A 25515-nucleotide genomic window follows, 5' to 3' on the forward strand; every position below is an offset into this window, starting at 1 on the left:
GACGTTGCGTGGCAGGCTTAACGAAGGACAGGTGTTTATTAACAAGCAATAAAGGTCATAACAGAGTAATGGTGCTCCGATCGTATCATCACCCTGTGCGGTCGACCATACAATCGACTTGAACAATTAATGTTGATTTCGATCCCGCTATTTGATTTGTATCTCGAGCTAACTGTAGTCTAGTCCATGGGAATTGCGTCAATTAGATTGTTGTAGCAATCAGTATTGGTAAGCGAACATGGCGGATCATGAATGTGTCGATAGAAGACAATAAAACTTGATTAGTTGGTGTGTGGGCTTAAATAAATCTGTCCAACAACGCGTTTGAAACAATGATGTGTCAAGTTTCTCTTCGGTTTCATTAAACCCACTACTCCAGGATACATAAATTAGTTGTAACAGCCTTGACGTCCGATGGCACGGTATCAAAATGTTTAATTCAAAACATGGTACTGTAGGACAAACGATTATTTGCATAAAAATGGCAAATGAAAAACAGATAACGAATATAAAATTCTAAACTATGGCGAGTTTTTTTGCAGCACAAACAGTTTCGTGGAACAGAATCAAAATCCAACATAACGAGTTTCGTTGAAAAAATACGAAATGCGTCGTACTGGCCTTATTCACGTCATCATCATCATCATCATCATATATCTGTTCAATGGTAGGACGTCCACTGTTTTGGACTTAGACCTCTCCCTAATTCACGTGCAGGTTCTAAAGCATTTGTTCCCAATCTCAACTTTCCACTAACTGACGACTTCAACCCTAACCGGCCTAAAACATGATCAGACGATCATCATCAATAACCACGGTCACTGACCTTATCTGGTGCTGGTGATCTATGCGATGATGAACGGGGGCTGGCCGCTGCTTGGAGGTCAAGATCATGTAAAGTTGCGCTCACACCAGCTATGCGGCTTAGAATGATGTAAGTTTTCAATATGTTTTACCTACTCGGGCTTGGTTTCAAGGCATAAATGTTTCATTTTGATACAAGTTAGAGACGCAATTTATTTTACAAGTTTGCTTCTATTTAATATAGTCTGCGTAGAATTCAATAAGTAAGGTACAGTCAACCAAAAGTGCAGTTAGTAATAAAAGCTTGTGTATTTTTTTTAACAAAAACTTATTACGATTTAATGCAATTCAAAAACACACATTGCGTATTTTATTCATAGAATGATTTGAACATGATTTTTTTTTAATTAAAATTTTAATTAAGTAAAAAAAAACATTCAAATAACTAATCTGCTTAGACGATAAACAAACATCAAAATTCAAAATACAATCTGTTGAATTAATTTATCCAATTATGTATTTTATAAATTTATGAACGTGATGTACACACCCTTAGTGTGTATTCAATCAATGCCACGCGCCTCCGATATAGTGGTGCAAGCTTGATGATCATTGTATTCAAGTGCTCACGCTTCGGAGAGATCCATTTCGCTAAAGAATAAAAAAAAAGATTTTGATAACATTAAATTTTGGTTTTAAAAAAAAAAATGTCTGAACTTGCATTGTCATTCTGTCTGCTTATCTGTTTCAAATTTCAAGTCAATCAGATGATTAAAAGTGAACGAACTTGGAATTACAAGGTTTGGAACAGGGAAGGTTTTGGCATTAAGTAAATTCGTTACATGCGATTTTATAAAAGACGAAAGTATAACTTTTGTTATTGCAGAATGCGTACGTATATATATCCGCGGCACCTGCTATATCTTATTTCTTATAAACTCAGCGAAATGACAGGTCACCCGTTAAAATATAGAGGGAATACAGAGGGAAAGAATACTTTTTTTTACATCGAATAGTATAAAGTGGGCCCCACTCAGCATAATGCTATGGCAAGCCGCAACGCTGTTTTTCAGTGGGACCTATTTAAAAACGAAACATATAAAAACATACAACACACTATCACGAAACAAACGCCAGGGAAAGAAGTTCGCAAAGAAACTTTCAATCAACAACACTTTCAAGGCAACACTCGATCAGTTTAACCATTTTCGAAACAGTTAAACCTCAACAAGCTCGTACCTACCTCAAGTCATTTTCTTAAGTTTTTACCTATATTTACTTATGATGGTGTCACGCAAAGAGGCACAAACTGCTTCACTTTTGCTGTTTAGTTATGGTTAATTTCCTTTTCATAGTGCACCTGCTTACTATTATTTCACGAGAAAAACCATGAAAATAAATTTCTACCAGTCTGAAGTAGGTCGGTGCCTCAGCACGAGCCAGCAGAAGTGATTGAAGCCCAATATAAAGTACGTAGGTGAGGTAGATGACTATAGGTCCACTCCTGCTGGCTCGTGCTGAGGCACAGACCGACTTCAGACTGATAGAAAATTATTTTCATGTTGTTTTGTAGTCGGTTCAATTTTTTGTTACAATATTTTTTTTAGTGTTTTAGTCTTATTACTGTACGGTGTCGGTACTGATAAAACCAAATAAATCTTTCTTTCTTTCTTTCTTTTTTTCTAAAGTAAAATTTTTACACGTATCTAATAAAATCGTTCCGTTTATAATTTGTAAGCGTGTTTTTTTCTTTTACGCTACAAGTGAAGTTAGCCTTGTATTGTAATAACTTCTTCTGTGGCTTAAGTAACTATGCATGTCTACCTATGGTAACTATGAATTTATGTTACACGTAATCTTTAAACTTGATTTTCACCCACTTCTTATTGTTGTATTGATATAAAATTTGGAGACTATGCTTAGTTCTGATGATAATATGGTACCAACCATTGAACTGATCTGACGATGGAGTTGGAAGCTAGACACTGGAACTCCAAGGCAGGACAATGTAACTTAACCAATCTTTGGAATTGTTAGAATAAACTTACGGTGTATTTTGATGAACGGAAATTTTCATGGTCTGATGATGGAGCAGTTAGCATGTGGTTATCATTAAATCGTGCTTTTTAGTTTTTAAATTACGTATAATGTCATGACAGGTACATTAAAAAGCCTTCGTTACAATAGGGACTCTGTCTCTTTAATAGGTAGATATTATTAGTTGACATAACTCTTCAGATGGCCTTTGACTTCGTTTAGTTGACAGCCTCTGTCACATGCGTCAGATAGATTTTCAAGAAAAAAAGTGTTGTGCGGTTATGTTTTTGGCTTTTAATATTCAAATAAGCTTAAATAAGTAAATAATAGATGATGAGCTATTAGATTAGCGTAGTCTTAATACCAATGTCATCTATCGTGTTTTAGAAATACTATGAGCAAAGGCAGAAAGCAATTAGGAAAATTTGTTTATGGATTTTTTGTTATTTTTCTACAGTTAAATATCCTGACTTCTGCTCAAAATATGTTGAGTTTGGACAAAAAAGTGTGTAGCAAAAGGTCACTGCTGGGAAGCAAAACAGTTAATTGTTCCCTTCCGATTGCTCTAGAAACAAAGGCCTAAAGGCGGCTATGTTTTTTCCATTACGTTCCTCTTTTTTTTGTGAGCATACGTATAAGTAAAGAGAGAAACGCGATAATATTATTTAAGCTTATGATTTTAAACTGAAGTGATATTATGAACTTTAGTAATATATTTATTTCATAAAATGACTGTTTCACTTTTAAGACATCCTTTCGCACAGTTAATTGCGAATAGACCAGGTTAGTTTAGGGTGCACGGTTGCATTTGACTACGTTTTTAAAATGTGATGGTTTAAGTATTTATACAAGATGTTTAGTATTTATACAAGATGTTGAAATTAGTGTCAGGAAAGGCCACAATAGAGAGATATCTTTTCAGGTAATTAATACCTTTTGGGACCGAAGTCCGAAAGAATTGTGAGATAAGGAACTGCGATAGTATGATGCAGAATGTTGCAGTTGTTCGGTGGACGACTTACGCAGCTCACTAAATTCAACGCTCTCCGACAGACTGCACGGCAACTTCCGTTAACCTTCAGTGTTTAAAAATGGGGGCTGATGTAGTGACGTCTAGTGCCATCTAGTCGTCACTCAGAATAATTGCAACATTCTGCATCGCACTATCAAAGTTTCCGAACCCGGACGCATAAACACAACTTCCAGCGCTCATTCTTCTGACTTCTCAAGATGTGTACATTATTAAGATGTGTAGTCGAATTAACGCAACTGTTGCTGGCATATTCCAGAAAAATTATGAAACACCTTGTAATCAATATGAATTTTCGGTACAATAGCTTTGTATGCGTTCCAGCAAGTAAACCCCTATATTTTTACGATAATTTAAATTGTATAATGTACTAGCTTTTGCCCGCGACTTCGTCCGCGTGGAATAGTAACTTTGGGAAGTATTTAAAATTTATTTAGGATCCCTATTTTGCCAATAATAGCACATATAAACTTCTACGGTTTACTGAAAATAATCTATTTTAAAACATTGCTATAGGTAAATACCTATAAACTATTTTTTTTGTTCTTCTATCCATCCATCCATCAAACCATGTTCTTTGGTAAAACATAAATATTTTGCGGGAAACCACATTTTACCAATACGACGTGTATTCTACCCTGTCAACATAAAAGGACTAAGTACTTAATTCTTCATAGTGAACTCTTGACACCTTACGTCCTTTATTGTAAATTAGGAGGGTAGGATTATAATTAAGACGCCATTTTTACTAAGCATAGCTACACATATTTCCGATAAATATACTTATAGTAATTTGTTTGAAATTCCTTAAGAACTTTCATCCCCATATTTTCAAGTAAACAGGTCGAAATTTGAAAGCGCCGGAACAAATGTTTTTTAGGGTTCCGTAGCTGAAAAGGAAAAAATGGAACCCTTATAGGATCACTTTGCTGTCCGTCCGTCCGTCTGTCTGTCAAGACCCTTTATCTCCTAAACGCGCGGAGTATCGGTATCGAGTTGAAATCGAAACCGTAAACTCAGGTCAATAGTCCCGAAAGCTGTGAAAAAATCGAACTTCTAAGTCAAGGCAATCAAAAGCTACAGTCATTAAAAAGGTATTCCATGTAAATCGCCTTAACAGAAAAAGTTATAGGGTACCTACTTCCAGAAAAATAATTGTAATAATTGTATTTTTTTATATGTGTATCTGTTTTCTGTATCGCTTACTATGTTTGGTGTACTTAAATGACCCCACATTGCGAACATTTTGCTTGAGCTTAGAAGTCTCTGCTAACACTGCATGATCTCCTCTACTAACATCACCTCTCGCAGGTAAAATTTTTTGAACAAATATCTATTTATCGCTTATCACGTGCCCAAATGTCAAGTTTCATAAAGAACCATCGATTTATCTTCGACAATGACGATCTTTCATATAAACTTTCATCCCCTATTTCACCCCCTCACAGGAAGAGTTTTAAAAAACGCGCGAATAAATATCTATTTATCTCTTATCACGTGCCGAAATGGCAAGTTTATCATCGATAATGACGACCTTCCATATAAATTTTCATTCCCTATTTCACCCCCTCACAGGTCGAATTTTCAAAAAAGCTCAAACAAATATCGATTTATTTCTTATTAAGTGCCTAAATGCCAAGTTTCATGGTTTTATCTTCGACAGCGACGAACTTCCACCTTATTAACTTGCATCCCCTATTTCAACCCTTAAAGCCTCCTTTTTGCGATGAAAGATAGCCTATGTTCTTTCCCAAGGTCTATTCTATCTCTGTACCAAATTTCATCAAAATCGGTTCAGCGGTTTAGGCGTGAAAGCGTAACAGACAGACAGACAGACAGAGTTACTTTCGCATTTATAATATTTATAATATTAAGTATTCTTATTAAGTACCTAAATGCAAAGTTTCATGGTTTTATCTTCGACAGCGACGAACTTCCACCTTATTAACTTTCATCCCCTATTTCAACCCCTTAAAGCCTCCTTTTCGCGATAAAAGATAGCCTATGTTCTTTCCCAAGGTCTATTCTATCTCTGTACCAAATTTCATCAAAATCGGTTCAGCGGTTTAGGCGTGAAAGCGTAACAGACAGACAGACAGACAAACAGACAGACAGAGTTACTTTCGCATTTATAATATTAGTATGTAAGTATGTATTGTCGCTACTGCCTTGAGCCACCCCTTTCCATGTACGAGTACCCCTCGTTATGTTAGCTGTTTGCAGAATTACTTTTTTATTTCCCGTCAGCACGTTGGGTGTTGTATTCGAATAATTATTTATTAGTATCAGATTAAAAACGGCTTATTTGACTTTAATAGATGAAATAATACTTTTGTTTGTCTGGGTTTGTTTCCTGCTTTCAATTATATAGCCGATTGTTTGTTGTAATGTTAACGATTTTTGGGGTATTTCAACGGGAAATTTATAGGATCTGTTTTGGTGTCTGTCTATCTATCTGCCATTCTCAGGAACGTGCAGTTATAAATTTGAAAATAATATCAAATAGGTAGGTATCAGATATTTTCATGAGAAAACCGAAGCAACGATCGCTTATATCCATAATCCATACTAATATTATAAATGCGAAAGTAACTCTGTCTGTCTGTTTGTCTGTCTGTCTGTCTGTTACGCTTTCACGCCTAAACCGCTGAACCGATTTTGATGAAATTTGGTACAGAGATAGAATAGACTTTGGGAAAGAACATAGGCTATCTTTTATCGCGAAAAGGAGGCTTTAAGGGGTTGAAATAGGGGATGAAAGTTAATAAGGTGGAAGTTCGTCGCTGTCGAAGATAAAACCATGAAACTTTGCATTTAGGTACTTAATAAGAATACTTAATATTATAAATATTATAAATGCGAAAGTAACTCTGTCTGTCTGTCTGTCTGTTACGCTTTCACGCCTAAACCGCTGAACCGATTTTGATGAAATTTGGTACAGAGATAGAATAGACCTTGGGAAAGAACATAGGCTATCTTTCATCGTAAAAAGGAGGCTTTAAGGGGTTGAAATAGGGGATGCAAGTTAATAAGGTGGAAGTTCGTCGCTGTCGAAGATAAAACCATGAAACTTGGCATTTAGTAAATCGATATTTGTTTGAGCTTTTTTGAAAATTCGACCTGTGAGGGGGTGAAATAGGGAATGAAAATTTATATGGAAGGTCGTCATTATCGATGATAAACTTGCCATTTCGGCACGTGATAAGAGATAAATAGATATTTATTCGCGCGTTTTTTTAAAACTCTTCCTGTGAGGGGGTGAAATAGGGGATGAAAGTTTATATGAAAGATCGTCATTGTCGAAGATAAATCGATGGTTCTTTATGAAACTTGACATTTGGGCACGTGATAAGCGATAAATAGATATTTGTTCAAAAAAATTTACCTGCGAGAGGTGATGTTAGTAGAGGAGATCATGCAGTGTTAGCAGAGACTTCTAAGCTCAAGCAAAATGTTCGCAATGTGGGGTCATTTAAGTACACCAAACATAGTAAGCGATACAGAAAACAGATACACATATAAAAAAATACAATTATTACAATTATTTTTCTGGAAGTAGGTACCCTATAACTTTTTCTGTTAAGGCGATTTACATGGGAATACCTTTTTAATGACTGTAGCTTTTGATTGCCTTGACTTAGAAGTTCGATTTTTTCACAGCTTTCGGGACTATTGACCTGAGTTTACGGTTTCGATTTCAACTCGATACCGATACTCCGCGCGTTTAGGAGATAAAGGGTCTTGACAGACAGACGGACGGACGGACAGCAAAGTGATCCTATAAGGGTTCCATTTTTTCCTTTTCAGCTACGGAACCCTAAAAAACATTTGTTCCGGCGCTTTCAAATTTCGACCTGTTTACTTGAAAATATGGGGATGAAAGTTCTTAAGGATTTTCAAACAAATTACTATAAGTATATTTATCGGAAATATGTGTAGCTATGCTTAGTAAAAATGGCGTCTTAATTATAATCCTACCTCCTAATTTACAATAAAGGACGTAAGGTGTCAAGAGTTCACTATGAAGAATTAAGTACTTAGTCCTTTTATGTTGACAGAGTAGAATACACGTCGTATTGGTAAAATGTGGTTTCCCGCAAAATATTTATGTTTTACCAAAGAACATGGTTTGATGGATGGATGGATGGAAGAACAAAAAAAATAGTTTATAGGTATTTACCTATAGCAATGTTTTAAAATAGATTATTTTCAGTAAACCGTAGAAGTTTATATGTGCTATTATTGGCAAAATAGGGATCCTAAATAAATTTTAAATACTTCCCAAAGTTACTATTCCACGCGGACGAAGTCGCGGGCAAAAGCTAGTAATATTATAAATGCGAAAATGTGTGTTTGTTTGTATGTCTGTCCGTCTATCACGTCGAAATGGAGCGACGGATCGACGTGATTTTTGGCATAGAGATAGTTTATGGGGCCGAAAGTGACATAGGCTACTTTTTATTCCGGAAAAATGCATAATGCATGGGCGAAGCCGCGGGCAAAAGCTAGTCTTTCAAAACTTCTGTAAATCTTGTTGTTCTACTTTGAAAATATTGGGCAAGCCGGTGGGAATAAGGTTCTATGGGCGCTTCGCCATTGATAGATACCGTACTCAGATCGACAATCCCTTGGAGTTGTGAAAAAAATAAATTTCTAAGTTCACGACCAACATTTACAAGCTATATTTTTTTCTAAGTAAACTATGGAACTCAAAATCTATGTGTCATTTGCTAAAAAGCTCACAACGAAAGTAAAGGAAGAGGACTGAAATCACTGATCCCAAAAAAACTAACTAACTTTATTTATTTTTATACACACTCGGTACGCGACGCTGACTCGCACGTGGCCGGTTTTCCAATACAATCAAAAATTCAAGATTTTTAGGGTCTTATAGGATCACTTTGTTGTCCGTCCGTCCGTCTCTCAAGACCCTTTTTCACAGGAACGCGTGGAGGTATCAAGCTGAAATTTATATCAAATACTCAGGTCTACTCTTAGACTATATAGTACTATATAATCTAAGGGTCTATTGACCCTTGGAGCTGTGAAAAAATCAAACTTCTAAGCCAACGCAATCAAAAGATACAGCCGTTTATGCCGAAAATTTCCGCGAATTTTGGAAACTCGCAAGGGAATCAAAACCTACAGGGTACCTCTCGTGAGCTCAGAATCTTGAAATTTGGTACGAAGCAACGTCTTATAGCACAAATAAAGGAAAAATTGCAAAAATCGTAATTTTTTAGTTACATCATATAAAAAAAATATTTTGAATAATTTTAAAGTTACTACCTACAGGTTTGTACGGAACCCTCGGTGCGCGAGTCCGACTCGCACTTGGCCGGTTTTTTAAAACGAAAAGTACTACCAATTCCTGTTCTGTCCAAGATTATTATCAATTCATATGTTTTATTTCTTCGTAGTACTAAAGTAGTGTAATGAATGACACGATATCTTATATAATTGGCTCAATCAACTTCTTAGTGTATCTGGTTGCCATGGTAACGTCTTCGTGGGTCACTTCTTGATATGATTTTATTTTTATGATTTAAACTAGCTTTTGCCCGCGGCTCCGCCCGCGTGGTATTCGGTTATCGCGCGCTGTTCCCTCGGGAACTGTGCATTTTTCCGGGATAAAAAGTAGTCCATGTCATTCTCGGGCCCATAAACTATCTCTGTGCGAACGTCGATCAGTCGCTTCGTTACGGCTTGAAAGACGGACAAACACACAAACACACTTTCGCATTTGTAATATTAGTATGGATGGTTAGACGAGACGACTTGTGATCATGGCACATGCAATTGTGGCGAAATATCGAGCTTCTCTAAAATTAAGGTACGCGGAACGAAAACCGAATTTAAATCATAAAATGTACTTTAGTTTCCTGTTAACCTTAGCGGTCCCCCGACTCCGACGACGCATAGATAAAAGAATATTACTAGGTACTTATACTTAATTAACTTAGGCTAATTTTGCGGGAAATCAGCATAGTCCCCGCGGGATAGGGATAAACGACTTCTTCGCAGATGAAGTCGCGGGCAACAGCTAGGTAACGCATAATTACTTTTTACTTTTTAGTTGTCTTTTTTGGCGGCGTTTTTTTTAAGGCAATTCCTTCATGGCTCATCTCATAAGCATGCTAGTAAGTACATTGCCAACATTTTTCTAAGCAAGTATATCACTCATGTTTCCTGGGGCACGGGGCACAATAACAACACTAAACGTTGATTGACCCAATTATCTTATTTCGTTTTCGTATGTCTTGATAATATAGTTATTATGTTTAATTTTGTTACATCATTTGCTAATGCCTGTGATTACCTCCGAACACAAACGCGCTCCAATGGAGTCCAAATAAATTCTAAGTTTGTCTCATGCTTTATATTTAATAACGCTGTCACATTACATACATTTAAATTGCTAGCTTGCTTAAAAAATATGAGAAATAGATTTTATAAAATCTGATTTTGCCTGATACTTGACATTATTTTAACTCTTAAACTCACCCTTTGTCGGACCCTAACGTATTGCTCCTCTCCTCTCATCCACTCAAAGGTTGACTGGTAGAGATCCCTTAAAGGGATAAGTCCGCCTTTGTACAAGTATCTTAAAGTTTGTCAGTTGTATTTTGTTAATTTTCTTTTGTACAAAAAAGAGTTTACATACATACATACATACATACTTGATTCTAAAAAGAAGGAAGTTTTACTTTTGTCTGTTTGTATGTATGTTATTTAACAGGCTGGTTAAAGCAGGTTTACGGTGAATGCAGGCTGTTGTCAACCGAAGCAACTAGAAGTCTATGGGGGAGGCCTATTCATGCCCAACAGTGGACTTCCTACGTCTGAGATGATGATGAAGATGATGATGTTATTTATGTACCTACATATATTTATGTTCACTGATAACTTCGACAATCGGTGGTACAATTAAGACATCTTTTTTGTTTGGTATATTCCCGATCCCGAGGTGCGATGCGACGTAAATAGTGGTTCTTGAATTATAATAATTTTGCTCATATTTGGGGTCGGTTAACGTTTTCGTTACGTGAAAAAAGTTATCGGCCATAGTTATCTGTCTGTCTACTCGTCCCCTCATGATTGCAGTCCTCAATAAGTAAGTGGCTGCCTTAATGACGGAGCTAAACCTCGGAGCTTTTGAGTCTTGGTCTAGATCGACTTTGGTCATAGTAATACTTATTTACTCCGCTGTCCCAGCGAACCGAACTTAACCGAAGTGGATCTTGCCCTCGTAAACGATTTGACGCAAGGACGCTCTCTCTTGTGCGATCTCCTTCCAGTTTTCTGCGTGTACGGTCAGGTCTTTCTCCATTTTTTCTTTCCCAGTAATACTGTTTTTTATCTGTATACTGTAACTTTATGTTCGTGCCGCTAATGCACATGAAATGCAAAGCGGCGTCACTGTGACAACCGGCAATTACCATAAAAACAATATTAGTGCTGCACAAACAAAGCAATCGCTGCTTTAATTCCTGCCACACAAGCAACGTTTTGTGTGTAATTTGAATTATGAAGTTAATATTTAATTCCGTATTTCTGATTGCGTGCGAAAGCTAATGTGGAAATGTTATACTTGAAAACTATGTTTGGCTAGAAATATATGTCACTATATCTTTTCAATAGACAAGATACATAGTTTGTCATAAATCTTGCCATGATTATAGTGTACAGTTACCAGCACAAATATCTGACACAACAAAGTGTGCATTAATATCTGATGCGACTCTATTTCTAGGGCCGGTAGTAGGACATGTCAAGTTATTTTTGCACGTTCCGTTGTGGCAGATATTAATTGCAGGTGACTGTACGAATTTTAACCCAAGGTCAGGTACTAAATTGACGAGGCAAGTCCAACCTATACAAAACTGGCTACAATTTCAACAGTACTATATTTTATATGTTTTGACGACCATATGGCCTAGTGGTTAGAGAACTTGACTACGAAGCTTGAGGTCCCGGGTTCGATTCCCGTGTCGGGGCAAATATTTGTATGAAAAATACGAATGTTTGTTCTCGGGTCTTGGGTGTTTAATATGTATTTAAGTATGTGTCTATTCATATAATTATATTTATCCGTTGCTTAATACCCATAACACAAGCTTTGCTAAGCTTACTTTGGGACTGGGTCAATTGGTGTGAATTGTCCCGTGATATTTATTTATTTATATGTAAAAAATCGGCCAAATGCGTCGGACCTGCGCACCGAAGGTTCAATACAAATTTTTAGTTATGAAACCCTCAGTATTCGTTCCACCACAACACAAATTCCTGGTGGCTTTTGGGTATGGAACCCAAAAGCCAGCCCAAGACCGCCTGTGTTTATCCCGGATCACTTAGGTTCAATTAACCTTATCTATCATCTGCTAGCCGGTTGTTGAGACCGTACCCTCCAAATTACATCAGAGTGGCAAAAAGCAAAAATGTGCCAAGTCATACCAAACCTTAGTTCAAGCCTGCGTAGCGGTGAAAAAATGTTTCATAATAAAAATGGTTAGATTAGATAGCTACTCTGCAAATCAAATAAAAAAGCATGCATGACTTGACGTTTAATTAAGTGTTTTTATTGAAGAAATTACCAGCAAATTTGTAACCTGTCAATGCATAATTAAATTGGTAATTGATACCGTAGTTGGATAAACTAATTTTAGTACTAGCATGTCACTGACTTGAACAAAAAATACATCGAAATGTAAAATTACGAAATTACATCATTTGCAGTCATTTCATCTATCTGCCTTTAAGGTACCTATGAGGTTTATACTTACATCTAATACTGATTAACTTTTTGCATTTGTCAGAATTTTTTCAACTTTCTATATATTGATGTCGTTAGTTCGCTTTATAAGATTAATATAAGCGATTCTATAAATAAGTTCAGTTTGACCTGCAATGTTCTCAAGATCTAGCGAGATTTTGATGTTCCATGTAAGTAAATATTCGATATTAGATAGGTACATTTGATTTATGAAATTTCACTGCAGATGTTGGTTTTTGATAATTGCCAGAATCGGCACACTGTTAGTTATTATTCTGCGAAATAATATTTTAGAATCCTGCAGGTTTTTTTTTCGATTTAGGGCATTTTGGGTATAAAGGATGGTATCATTTCATCATCCATCACCGTATCGCCAGCTTAGAAAATAAACCTACGAAATAAACTCCCTTCAATGTTTTTGTTACCAGTGACTTCCGATAATTCCCACAATGGCTATCAACATTATATCACTCAAGTCACGGGGCAGGGTCCCGAATCTCAGGCCATTCGTTAGTGCGTTTACGAGGGAAATGCGGCGCATCACGCAAACTGCCGCGGCACGTGACTCAGCCCCTTGGTAACTGCAAAACGGGTGCATTACGATTTTGGAAGTCGTATAAGAACTGGCACACATTGACGATTGTTAAATGCTTAAATTGAAAAATATACCTAATTATTTTTTTATCAATTACGAAATACAGCATTTTGTATAGTATTAAAAATGCAGTACTATGTGTATAGTGTGCATTTTTTGTTACAACTACTTACGTGTATATTCATTTAAGGATTTTTATTTTCATTTCTCTAAAACGACTGAATAACACAGGTTCCTACTAGAAGTCGGTGCGTAGAAAGATCTGCTGATACTTGGCTGGCGCTTGGATTCTAACCCCCTGTTTCACTATTCATTGATTCATTTTATGTGACAGATATATGTGATGCCGTTAGTTTTGTCCGAACGGAGACGGCATCACATTTATCTGTCAAATAAAATGTATCAATGAGTGGTGTGTCAGGCCCTAAATCTTAAAGACCTTCTTCGTCGTTGTCTACTTGTCCAACCGAGACCGGTGGATGCTCACCAACGGTTCTGCAGCTTGACGGGATGACGCTGCAGGAGTGGTACTACGTTAACTGTGATTGCGCTTTAAATGGCGTAGCAAAACATCGGGATTTGCATCTACGTTGTAATTTCAGATAAATGTATGTCATTTCACAAATATAATTTCGTCATTAAGTTGCTGATTGATTAGTTTTAATTGTTTTTTGTTTAGTTGATTGTTGAGTGGACTTAGTATTTCTCAGCTCGCGCTTTTCACAAATAATGGTTCTTGGGCCGCGTTTTCACCAATATGTATGTGGTTAAAAAAAAACATATTAACCATGATTTAAAATATTATTTTAGTACATAATTATAATCTATCTAGATGTACTCGTATGCGCCGGCTCTTACTATTAGAAAATGCAGTCAACCCTGTAGTTTGTGCGATTTTTTCACTGATATTGCTCCCCTCGGAATAAATCAGTTTGTTATTGATTGGTGGTTAGTTACGCCCCGGTTAATTTGTTATTCTGTCAAGATCGGGGCAGTCACGTGTCTCGATTCTAGATAGGTACGTAGTTACACGTTTTACAATTTTGTGAATAACCGGCAAAAGTAGGTACCTAACTGCTAAGGCGTTGATAAGGGCTACGGCACATGCTGAGCCTCGAGTCCTTTTGGCATCAACTACAGCACACACAACGTCTCTAATTTTTCTTTTTTCTTCTATTGATGTTTTTGTTGTGATGTAGTGTGTTTATTATGTAAATAAATGTTGTGAGTTTGAGTTTTATTACACTTGCCCTGTGGCAAAGCAGCTAGGTGCGTTTATCAGGACTTTATGGTTTAATTCAAATTTGTGTCCTCAACTGAGATAAAGTGCATCCTTGTTTAATGTATGTAATTAAATACGTGAAGATCATAAATTATTGCAAAAAATAGGCCATCAAGAACTTATGATGTTATCTTATAACCGATACGCTGATGGTATGGATACAATACAATACAACGTTTTATTGAAAACCACAATGTCGTAAGCAGTACACAGAAAATAATGCAAAGGTACATGGAGAAAAATTAACAAGGTAAGCAATAGATGGCCTTCTTGGAAGGACTCCTTTCAGGCAACCTTTATAATAGAAGGAAGTTAGAAATAGATTTCAGCAGGTTGTGTATTTAGTGGCGGTGTATTATACAGCAGATTAGAGCTATAAAAAAATAAATTGGACTAACCTGTGACAATTTTTTTTTGTTTCTCATATTCGCAGATAAAAGAAAGCTTGTAGGTACCTAGGTATGTTAACTGATTGACTAGAAAATCTAGTTCTGTCTTAAATCGATTTCAACTGCTTTTTTCGTCTCAATCAGTTTCCTAACATGTCCACAATGTCAGTAAAGTAACTATTAGTAATAAAAATAGAAGTTAAATAAAACCATTTTATAAAACAGATGCGAGTAATACCGCCTAGTCAGCTTTGGTAATTATAGACAGTCTCGTTTGTAGATCACATCTAAAGTTAATCGTCTATTTGTCAAAATAATGATGGTTGTTATCGATAGTTCATCTTTGGTTCATCTCTAATTAGCTTGAATTTGGAAGTCATTTTATTTTAAATAATTTAGACATTTTTTGTTGTATTCAACGGCGTTTATAGTATTTAAAAAATATGAATTAGACATATTTAAGTGATATTATGTAGACCAGGTTGTTTCTGAACTAATGAGGTACCTAAGTATAACTATATTTTAACCTACCTACCATCTCAATCACTGGTCAGTTTGTATAAAATACTTATTTTCGAATGAAATTACAGTAAGTACTTTTCTGAACAACATGTTGAAAATTTGCGATAATAATTATTATATTCTGCTTCGTTGGTTACAAAGTTGGACTTTGAATACGTATCGTTACTTACAATTAGAGAGCGGATTTGAAGTAGCGATTACATAACTACATGTTTAATATGGATAAGACTAGTACAAGTAAGTATTTATTTTTCATATCAACTGTACAAAGATCATAAATTAACACAAATGTAATAAATTAAACCTTTTTTTGTATTTTTTATTTATTTTTCTTTACATAATACTTTGTTGCAAGAATAAAAATTATTGAATTTAATTATCTATAAGATTGCATAACTGTAAGACTAATAAACAGTAATATGATATCTAGTAAATAAATCTATCTATATATAACCAATTGCACTAGTACTATCCGTATTAAATTTGTAATCGCTACTTCAAATACGCTCTTTACGAGTAAATATTATAAATTTAATTAATAATAAACAACTGCTTGCGACACAACTGAAGTTTTCCAGTCAGATACTCTTAGATTTTCAAGACTCTTTTGCGATCTTACATATTTTTCTTTTTAGTCATGAATATATTATTATGTCATATACAACATTGTACATACACGCCGAGACCTAACTATTCGTGGGCCCAAAACAGATGTATTTCGTGATTAATGGAGCTTGACCACATCCAGAATATACTGTTTCGCAGACCTAGCATTACATTAGTACGTGCCAATTGGCGCTGGCTCATCCACCCTGAATATCTATAGACACGTCAAAGTTCAGGCGATGCGTTCCATATTCAAACTGTAAAGTTACGAAAGGAACTTAAGATGGCGTGTCGACGTAATAAAGCGTATTATGGCGTCATTTTAATACTGGTCCCCTTTGTTTTTTAAATAAAGAACCGACATTTAGTTCAGCCATATGTTTAAACTGTTCATGGCTGTGTTGACATTTTTATACGCCTTAGCCGCGTGTGAAGATCGAAAATAATATTTTTTTAATGGTTTGGTATGTTACCAACGGACAGTTTTGTAACGTTGACAGTTTATTAAGGCATTGCTTTGATTTATTGTTTCTGTCTTTTCATTTTAAAAACTTGCAGATTTACAAGTTACTTGCCATATATCTTTTATTAAAGAATTTTGAAAAATAACCGTAGTAAAGCCTATACTATTTGCAGGTGATAGGACCTTGTGCAAGGTCCGCCCGAATTGCTACCACCATCTTGCTCGCTAATCCTGCCGTGAAGCAGCAGTTTTTGCACTCTTGCGTTTCGGCGTGGAGAGTAAGACAGCCGGTGAAATTACTGGCACTTGAGGTATCCCATCTTAGGCCTCTAGGCTGGCAACGCATCTGCAATCCCCCTGGTGTTGCAGGTGTCTATGGGCGGTGGTGATCTATTACCATCAGGAGACCCACTTGCTCGTTTTCCATCCAGTCGAATAAAAATAAAAAAGGTAGTTTATACTAAAGAAATAATAATAAGTATGTTTAAATATATTTTATTGGAATTTTGAAAAATAACCGTAGTAAAGCCTGTACGATTTAAGGTAGTTTACTGCAAGAATTATTACTATTATTATTAAACACTGTACACAATAGAATCTGGCCATGCATGATTTGCATTTGATTGCATGAATGCTAATTTTCAAGCAGCACTTTTTATGTAATTCGTGGTTATGAAACTAGTTACATAATGAAAATATAATCATGATAAAAAGTTAGGGCATCTGTCAGTTATAGTTTTGTATATTAGGCTGTGCCTAATAGTAGATTGATAACCAAGGGTGGAAAGTGACCCATTTCACCCGAGATATTTCTGGCGCTCTAACGAAGTGAGAGCGCGCCAATAGTTCGAGGGGAAATGGGTAATTTCACCCGAGTTAGACACTCTACTTTTCATTTCGACTGCGAAGAAAGTAAAATAATAGAAAAATGCGAATAAATTGAATTTACTTATATCCAACCTTTAACGGTACGTTTTCGATTGGCCACTTGCCACGGCAATCTAGATGGCTATGCTGAAACGTGAAAAACAAGTGTCATTGACGTAACTCAATTACCTTCGACTCCGTGGCTAATCGAAAAATAAAAAATAAAATACTTTCCACCCTAGAGATGAAAACGCAATTTTCCACCCGGCTATCTACCCATGAAAATTAAACGTTCCGAACAGGAGAGATGAAAATATTATTTTGTGCAGCGTCTTTTGACGGTTTTTACTAGGTTATTATGTTTTTTTTTATTAGACAATCCACTTATTAGCTTATTACATTGTCTTTCCACAACAGCTAACATCACTTTGGTGAATTTTCCTTTTTGACAGAAAAATGACTTCCATATAAAAACTACTATTGGTGCTTAGATTGGAAAGTTTTTCCGACTCCTCCAACTAAAAAACAGTTACATCATGATTTTTTTGGAAAGATGATATCCTATTGAGCGTAAAACATTTTGTGAAAATATAAATATAACTGTGGCATTGAAGTTGGAAACGAGTGAAGATTATCAAAAAAACGCTGTTCAAAGCAATTTAAGCACAGTGAAATACATGGAGCTAAAACTCACTGACGCTCTAACATTTTATTATGATTGTATTTTTATTATATACTTTCATAATCACTGCTTATTACAAAAAACCGGCCAAGAACGTGTTGGACAGGCCTGAAATAGGATTCCGTAGCCATTATGAAAAAATTAAGTAATATTTTTCTAAGGATTTCGTATTTTGTACGGAATGTTCCAAGTTTAAGTATATTTTATACCTTAGGCTGCTATTTACTCTTGAACTACTATTAATTCTCAAAAAAACTTAACCGTTATAGTATAGCTTTCTTTGTAAGTTTCATATACTTACTACCATCCTGAATTTTTTCAAATTTTTCCACTCACCAGTTTAGAAGGGGGGAAGGACGCTAGATTTTAATGAAAATTTGCATTTAAAAGTTGAATATTTTGCAAACAAATCACTGAATCGAAAAATCATTTTAGCAACCCCCTAATGGGTTTAAAAGACCTATCCAACGATACCCCACACTACAAGATTGGGCGAGGAAAAAAAAATCACCCGCACTATGGGAGGTACTCTAAAAAAAATTGTTTTTAATTTTGATTGTACCTACCATTTTGTCGGCATAGTTTACATATAATATTCGTGCAAAATTACAGCTTTCTAGCATTGATAGTCCCTGAGCAAAGCCGCGGATGGACAGACAGACAGACAGACATGGCGAAACTATAAGGGCTCCGTTTTTGCCATTTTGCCAAAAAGTGCTGTTAGAAAATTAGCATTCATTACAAAGATACACCAAATCATGCATGCCCCGATTTTATCGTGGACAGTCTTTCTTAGTACTACCTAAAATAGTATGGGCTTTACCATACTATGTTAATTTTTTTAACATGCATGAATCTATCTTTATCCATGCGTTGATTTTACGATACAAGTTTAACTGCTGATACTTAGGTAAAGGTGTATGTACAATTTACTGGTAGAATCGAATAAGCATTAATACAACTTTTTTTTTCAAAAATGTATTTATTCATCATTTTTGGCATAATTATTTTCCCCCTTAACCCTTTTCCAGGAATTTTGCATATATCAACCACATAAATACCCGTATACATAAACTTTGATTCATTTTAAGGTTCTCACTGAAAATCAGCGCCACGCTTGCCGCGGCATTATGCTGAGGGGACCTGTTTAGCGTCATGTATGTCTTGTATTTGTTCAATGTTTGTTTTTATGGCGCTTAATTAATGTATTTTATTTCCTTCTTCTATCTTTCATTTTGTAGTAGCATACGAGTATTTAAATTTGCGGGACCTGGGAAAGGGTTAAATTCATGTACCTATAAAAAACTAAATCACAGCAGGAGAGTTAATCTAAGGCGAATTCTTCAACTGGAATATGCTCGAAGAATGCTTTCAAGTTCTTGATAATTCTGGCTACAATAACCTTGAGGATTGGGCCTGCTGTTTCTGAGGCAATTTCGTTTGCACTGGTCTTAATCAGTTCACGAGCAGCACGACCTGAAATGAACAAAAATATTGTCACATTCTTGTTTTACAAAATAACCCCCTCCTGTCCGGAGCTGTCCACAGTTATTTCCATTAACTATTGTACGTCTTTTGCATCCAACTGGCGATTTTTAAGTACGTCGCCGGTCATCTTGCAGTAGGGTCTACATATTGCTGCCATATTTGTGCTAGGTAAAACCATTGAAAACAGAGTCAATGTGTCAAAAACCGACCAAGTGCGGGTCCACGAACTCGGAAGCAAAAATACTACCTATATCATTTTGAACATGAAACTACTGTGAGACTCACTCATATTAAAAGATATTGTAACGGATAACTCACGTCTTAAACCGAGTTTAGCTCGACATGTTTCGGGCTATTTCGTAGCCCTTCTCAGCGCGTTCGCGTGCTCCTGAGAAGAAGGGCTACGAAATAGCCCGAAAAATGTCGAGCTAAACTCGGTTTAAGACGTGAGTTATCCGTTACAATATCATTTACTACCTATATACACTACAAAATAAGAAAAAATCAAACTGAACATCTGTTTATGTTCATAGAGTAGGTACAGCCGCTGACCGACCAATTACAAATTTAAATTTTTTCCCTGCGATCGACACACGCTTGACCGGTTTTTATTCAAACTCAAAACCAAATCATTTATTGCTCACATTTGTAAAATTACATGTTGTTATAGTTCCAATAACCTTTATTCAATTAACATTATTGTTGTTATTATTTGTTGATTTGCAGTAGGTATATTTATGACCTTTAACATTACGAATTTGAGATTTGAGTGTTAAAACGGTATCAAGTTACGTAGGCAGTCAAGTAAAGAATACGTTTTTTGTATGATGACTTCCTTTCTATCTCTGTAATATAAACTTCAAACTAAATGCAATAAAGAGTTATTGTATTGTATTGTATTGGCACCACTCTCGTCCAGTTACTGAAAGAATGGTATCCATTTCGATACAGTCGTACGTACCTAACACTTCGTTTCCATTGAAGAGGTTATCGAATTCCATGATGGTCTTCCCTTTGTATGCGAAGGAATGCTTCCATTTGCCAGTGATCCAGTGTTTCTTGCCATCAGCACCAGTTTCTTCCTTGTAGTTCAAGTCGAACGAGATTTCAATTTTTTCTAAAAATACACAGATAAATTCAAAGTCAACAGATAATTTGCAATTGAAGGTGATTCAATATTATTTATTAAAATATTATGTTCAATAATTGATATAATATTTTGTACACAAAACGTTTATTTACTAGCTTTACTTTTTTTGTGAAAAAATCATTTATCGCTATTCCGCGAGAACTACTCAATTTTCCGGGATAAAAACTAGCCTGCGTCCTTCCCAGTCTCTCAAACTATCTCTATACTAAATTTCATCTAAATTGGTTTAGCAGTTTAGACGTGAAAAGGTAACAGATAAATGGACAGACAGAGTTACTTTCCCTATATAGGTGTCAATTGTATGAACCTGGTTCAGTCAACGTCATAAATAAGTGATCATTTCTGTACCTTGTCGCTTTCAGTCGTTACACAATTTCGTATGGCTTTTCAAACATGACGTTAAAGTGACAAGGTACAAAAGTGATCACTTATTTATGGCGTTGATTGTACTTGTGTCGTTCATTTTGCTACGAGTATACAACTGTCACTACATTTGTCTTGTATGCCGACAGTTGATTATGGGAAAAGATAGGTACCTAAAAATCTGGTTAATTTTTTAGGCTAGATTTCTTAAAAACTAAAATAAGTTCGCCGGTTAGATTAACAAAAACTATTGGCCTACTTTTTCTTTGTTAACGAAATAAATAACGATGAAGATGAAGCCCGTTAAAGTTTCCTGTGCTGTGACGTCATGACTTCTTGCTTAGACAATGCCATAACGTCACAGTCCCCTTGTAACTACCTGGACACGCTTATCATTATTTGTTTGATTGACAAAAGAAAAGATACATTTGATAATCATACATACATACATATATAATCACGCCTCTTTCCCGTGGGGTAGGCAGAGACCACCTTCTTTCCACTTGCAACGATCCTTGATAATCATATTCATAATATATAGCACACTAACCATAACCAATATTTGTTGCTAATGTTTTACTTGGAAAATAAAATGACGATATTTTTTGGCTAATTCAAGTTTGATTTATAATGGTTTATTTTATTTTAGGTGAATATGAGCATCTCTGTAATGCCGATTTTATGCTAATGTTGACATTTTCTCTAATAGTTAACAGAACAAACGTAATCAATCGCGTAAGTAATAAAGGTTCGTGTATCTATTTTTAAAAACAATTTGACTTCAAATTCTGATCTTGCGAACTTTAAAAAATATAGAAAGATTATGTACACCGCTGAAGTAATGTTAAAGGGAATTCGTCTTGTTTATTATCTAGTTGCGTGAATTCCGCTAAATCTTGTGAATTTAGCACTGTTTTGACTCAAACGATTCCATTATTAGGTTAAAAATAAATAGACAAAATGTTTACACGTACTTTGTTCGTAACCTTGTCGAAATGTCAAGATGGTTTAAGGACAAAAGTACATAAAAATCTGTAAAAAAAAACTGTTTAAAAATAACTATTATATTATGTTTAACTTTAAATCTTTACTAATATTCTAAATGTGAATGCGATTATGTTTGTTTGTTTTTTTTGTTTTTCATGATTGAAGTACTCAATCGCACGTAAAATATATTGATATGGAGATAGTTTGAGACGCTGGGAAGGACTAAGGACAGTTTTTATCCTGGAAAATTTAATAAATCCCCCGGGCAAACCAAGCTACGTAAGTGACTGAATGAGTGAGTGAATAATACGTCGAGGTCCATATCTAATGTTAGGTTCTATGCACATGGCGTTTTCCACCGCACCTTAGACGAACGTTTATATTGAATATACCTATACCATTATGTGATACCTATCTCTATCTAATGCATACAATTGCATCATACAAGTAGTTTATTTTTGTTCTATAAAATATTATTTCATTGTTTTCTTTAAGTCTAAAATCGAACTCTATTTTTTATGTAAAATTATTAAGTATATTAAGAATATGTATTGACATGGTAGTGGATTTATACGCCAGGGTAGACACTGGCGTCTGGCGCCTTATGCTCGGCGCAAGATCATATCAAATTGTAGGAAGTCAACACACAAAGTCGACAGATAAATGCATCTTGTTTTAAAGATGTCAGGAAATTATTTTTATTCGTAGCTTGCCTTGTGGCAATCTTTGCTTATGACTGTTGTGTACTCATCTTGTTGTTCACTTAGTTATTTTAATTGTCCTTGTGCTTTTTGTGAGGTTAAGCTTTGAACAAAACATTGTAACCTTGACATTGTTATTATTTTAACAGATACGAGTAGTTTTAAGATTTATGTTTAACAGGTATTATGGTTTGTTTTTTAAGAAATACGTATGATTTTTCCACTGCTGTTGCTTAAAATAGTGTACAACTTGTTTTTTGTAGATATCGCAACCTTCGAACTTAATTTGTTAGCATTATTATTAAAACTGGCAAAATTTATTCGCGTAAGTATACTTTTTTTCTTTTGAAGTCATCTCGATATCAAAAAAAAAAATATTTTGTAGCTTTCATGTAGCTACCATTTCAATTTTTAAGTGTACTTTTATATTGTCAATAACCCTTTAGTTTCAACAGTTGGCCAATTACCGACAAACCTATAAGAAGTTAATTCTATATTCTACATAAATTAAAGAAAATATTAAATTTGAAGACTTCATTATTTAGATTATATACGACTTACCGTGTTCGATGTGTACCTTTCCTTTGCCTTGAATGGGTAGGATGAGCACTCGGCCGTCCATATCGTATTGGCCGTCAAGAACGACGTCACAGTGAATTTTGGCAGAAATTACCGATTTAGCTGCATCACGGCTGTGAAAATTAAAAAAATACAAATGAAGAAAAAAGGCAGAATATTGTGACAATTAATTCTCTGTTAAGTTATTTTGCTCGACTTGGCGGGGGCACTGCCGTGCCCCTAGATAATGCTTAGGTACTCGTATTCTCTAAGTGACTGAAATAATAAAATATTTGTGCATTCGACCGCGAACAAAGCTGTCGTTTAATAGTTTTTGCAATAAAAATGCTTCATTCAAATTGAGAGCAAAATTATTATGTGGCTTTCTTTAAAACTCGAAAAAAAACTTTAAAAAGCTTGCCTGATCTTCTTGAACCTGCAGCCCTTGAGTCCCTTAAGAGTGATGTCACTGAATTTCAATTTCAAAGTATCGGAACTCGCATCGATTTCCTTGAAGAAGATGGGGTCCATAGATTCGACTCCTAGTTCCGGGATTCCAGCGGCGAATAATGGCACGAGAACTTGAGTATTGTCTTTGATGCATTTTGAGTCCTCTGCCTTACATTTTGTGAAAGGTACTAGGAAAAAAAAAACAAGATTCAATACATCATCATCATCATCACCATCATCCATCCCATCCTATATACGTCCCACTGTTGAGCACAGTACTCTCAGAATTATTCAAAACGTCTTAGGGGCTGTTTCACCATCCATTGATTAGTGTTAACTGGCGGTTAGGTGTGATGCCGTCTCTATTTGTTTTGTTCGAATAGACGGAGACGGCATCACATTTAACCGTCGGTTAACGCTAATCAATGGATGGTGAAACAGCCCCTTAGTGTAAGACATTAGGCAAGACAACTTTAACGTGATATTGTAGCATGCCATTATATATTTTCAACTTTATTATCAACAGAATTCCCACGCGCTCATTTTTACGCATAAGACTCAATTACGCAAAAATAGCTTGCTTATCTTCATCATCATCTTTTTAAGCCTATATATTATTATTTCTCACTACTGGACACGGGCATTCTCTCAGAGCTACGTCTGGTGTTCCACATGTGGATTCAAAACTTCGCAGACATCATTACTTTGCAGGTGTATGCAGGCTCACGCCATTTTCTTTCACCAAACACTCGCGCAAAATTCCGAAAAATTCAGCGGTGCACTCAGTCCCAACTATATTAAGTACACAATGTTTTAGACTATCGCAGTCAAAAAATTCAAAAAAATCATAAAATTACCAACTATATTGTCATCAAATATTTTTTTCACCAATATTATGTTTATTCGATTTTTTCTACAAATATCAAATTTATAAAGAAAATTAAAGCTACTGTGGAATGTAGAGCCCTGGGTATCATTTATATATTTATTATTTTCATAACTATGAAAATATCGCGCCACCTATCCAAATTACATTATTATCTAACATAAGTAGATATTGTTAGGTAAAATTTTTCACTAATCTCGATCTACTTCGTCTTAATAAAAACCTAAACACAACTTCAACATTATCAATATCAAGAGTGACTTCAATGCGTAAAGTAACGAAAAACATAAATTAAAATTAAACTTGTTACTAAGCTATGTCTATAATGAATGTAAAACTCACCGGCGCCTGGGCTTGCAAAATGTAACAGAGCAATTAAAGCCACCAAAGAATACCGGACAAACATATTGATGTGAAGACGACACGACTTGTTTATCCGGGCTATATATGCCTTGTACTTGGAATACTGATTTCGCGAGGAATAAATATAAGCAGCATTGTACTTGGCTGTGTATGTGTGCTATATAAAAAACCCGTTTTCTCAAGACCGCGTGACGTGATTTTTTTATATAATATTTCCTCTTCGTTGATGGTGTCGTAAATTCACAGTAAAATAACCATTCATTTCTTTTTAACGTGAAATTAAAACGAAAAAGTTATAAAGGATAATTGAAATGGCTATACATAATTTCCGTAGTGACCATTGGTAATCATATTTCATCTCCAACCTGTATACATCTCACTGCTGGGTACAGCCTTCTTCTCAGTATGAAAGGACTTTGGGCTCTAGTTTCCACTCAGACGGCAAATAAATTGGAAACTTCACACTCATATTAAATATTGCTCCACAAGACAAGTGTATGCTGATTTCCTTATAGTTTT

The 25515-nt window shown here is 35.4% G+C and overlaps 1 protein-coding gene across 1 annotated transcript; it reads right to left on the reverse strand.

The window, feature by feature from the left end:
• Positions 1-19012: 19012 nt before the first annotated feature.
• LOC141435985 (circadian clock-controlled protein daywake-like) lies at positions 19013-25093 on the reverse strand. The gene is made up of 5 exons (XM_074098803.1): positions 24976-25093; positions 23719-23935; positions 23301-23431; positions 20500-20655; positions 19013-19526 (listed from the first exon to the last, which is right to left on the reverse strand). The coding sequence occupies exons 1-5, from the start codon at positions 25037-25039 to the stop codon at positions 19375-19377; spliced, it is 720 nt and encodes a 239-aa protein (XP_073954904.1). The 5' UTR covers positions 25040-25093; the 3' UTR covers positions 19013-19374.
• Positions 25094-25515: the final 422 nt, after the last annotated feature.

The sequence above is a fragment of the Choristoneura fumiferana genome, chromosome 16, assembly GCF_025370935.1.
Source record: "Choristoneura fumiferana chromosome 16, NRCan_CFum_1, whole genome shotgun sequence".
NCBI lineage: Eukaryota > Metazoa > Arthropoda > Insecta > Lepidoptera > Tortricidae > Choristoneura > Choristoneura fumiferana.

Coding starts and splice junctions, on each gene's coding strand:
- LOC141435985 (XM_074098803.1), bottom strand. CDS start 25,039: ATGTTTGTCCGGTATTCTTTGGTGGCTTTAATTGCTCTGTTACATTTT. Junction 23,936..24,975: donor TTTTGCAAGCCCAGGCGCCG/GTGAGTTTTACA, acceptor TTTTTTTCCTAG/TACCTTTCACAAAATGTAAG. Junction 20,656..23,300: donor AAAGGTACACATCGAACACG/GTAAGTCGTATA, acceptor GTGTATTTTTAG/AAAAAATTGAAATCTCGTTC.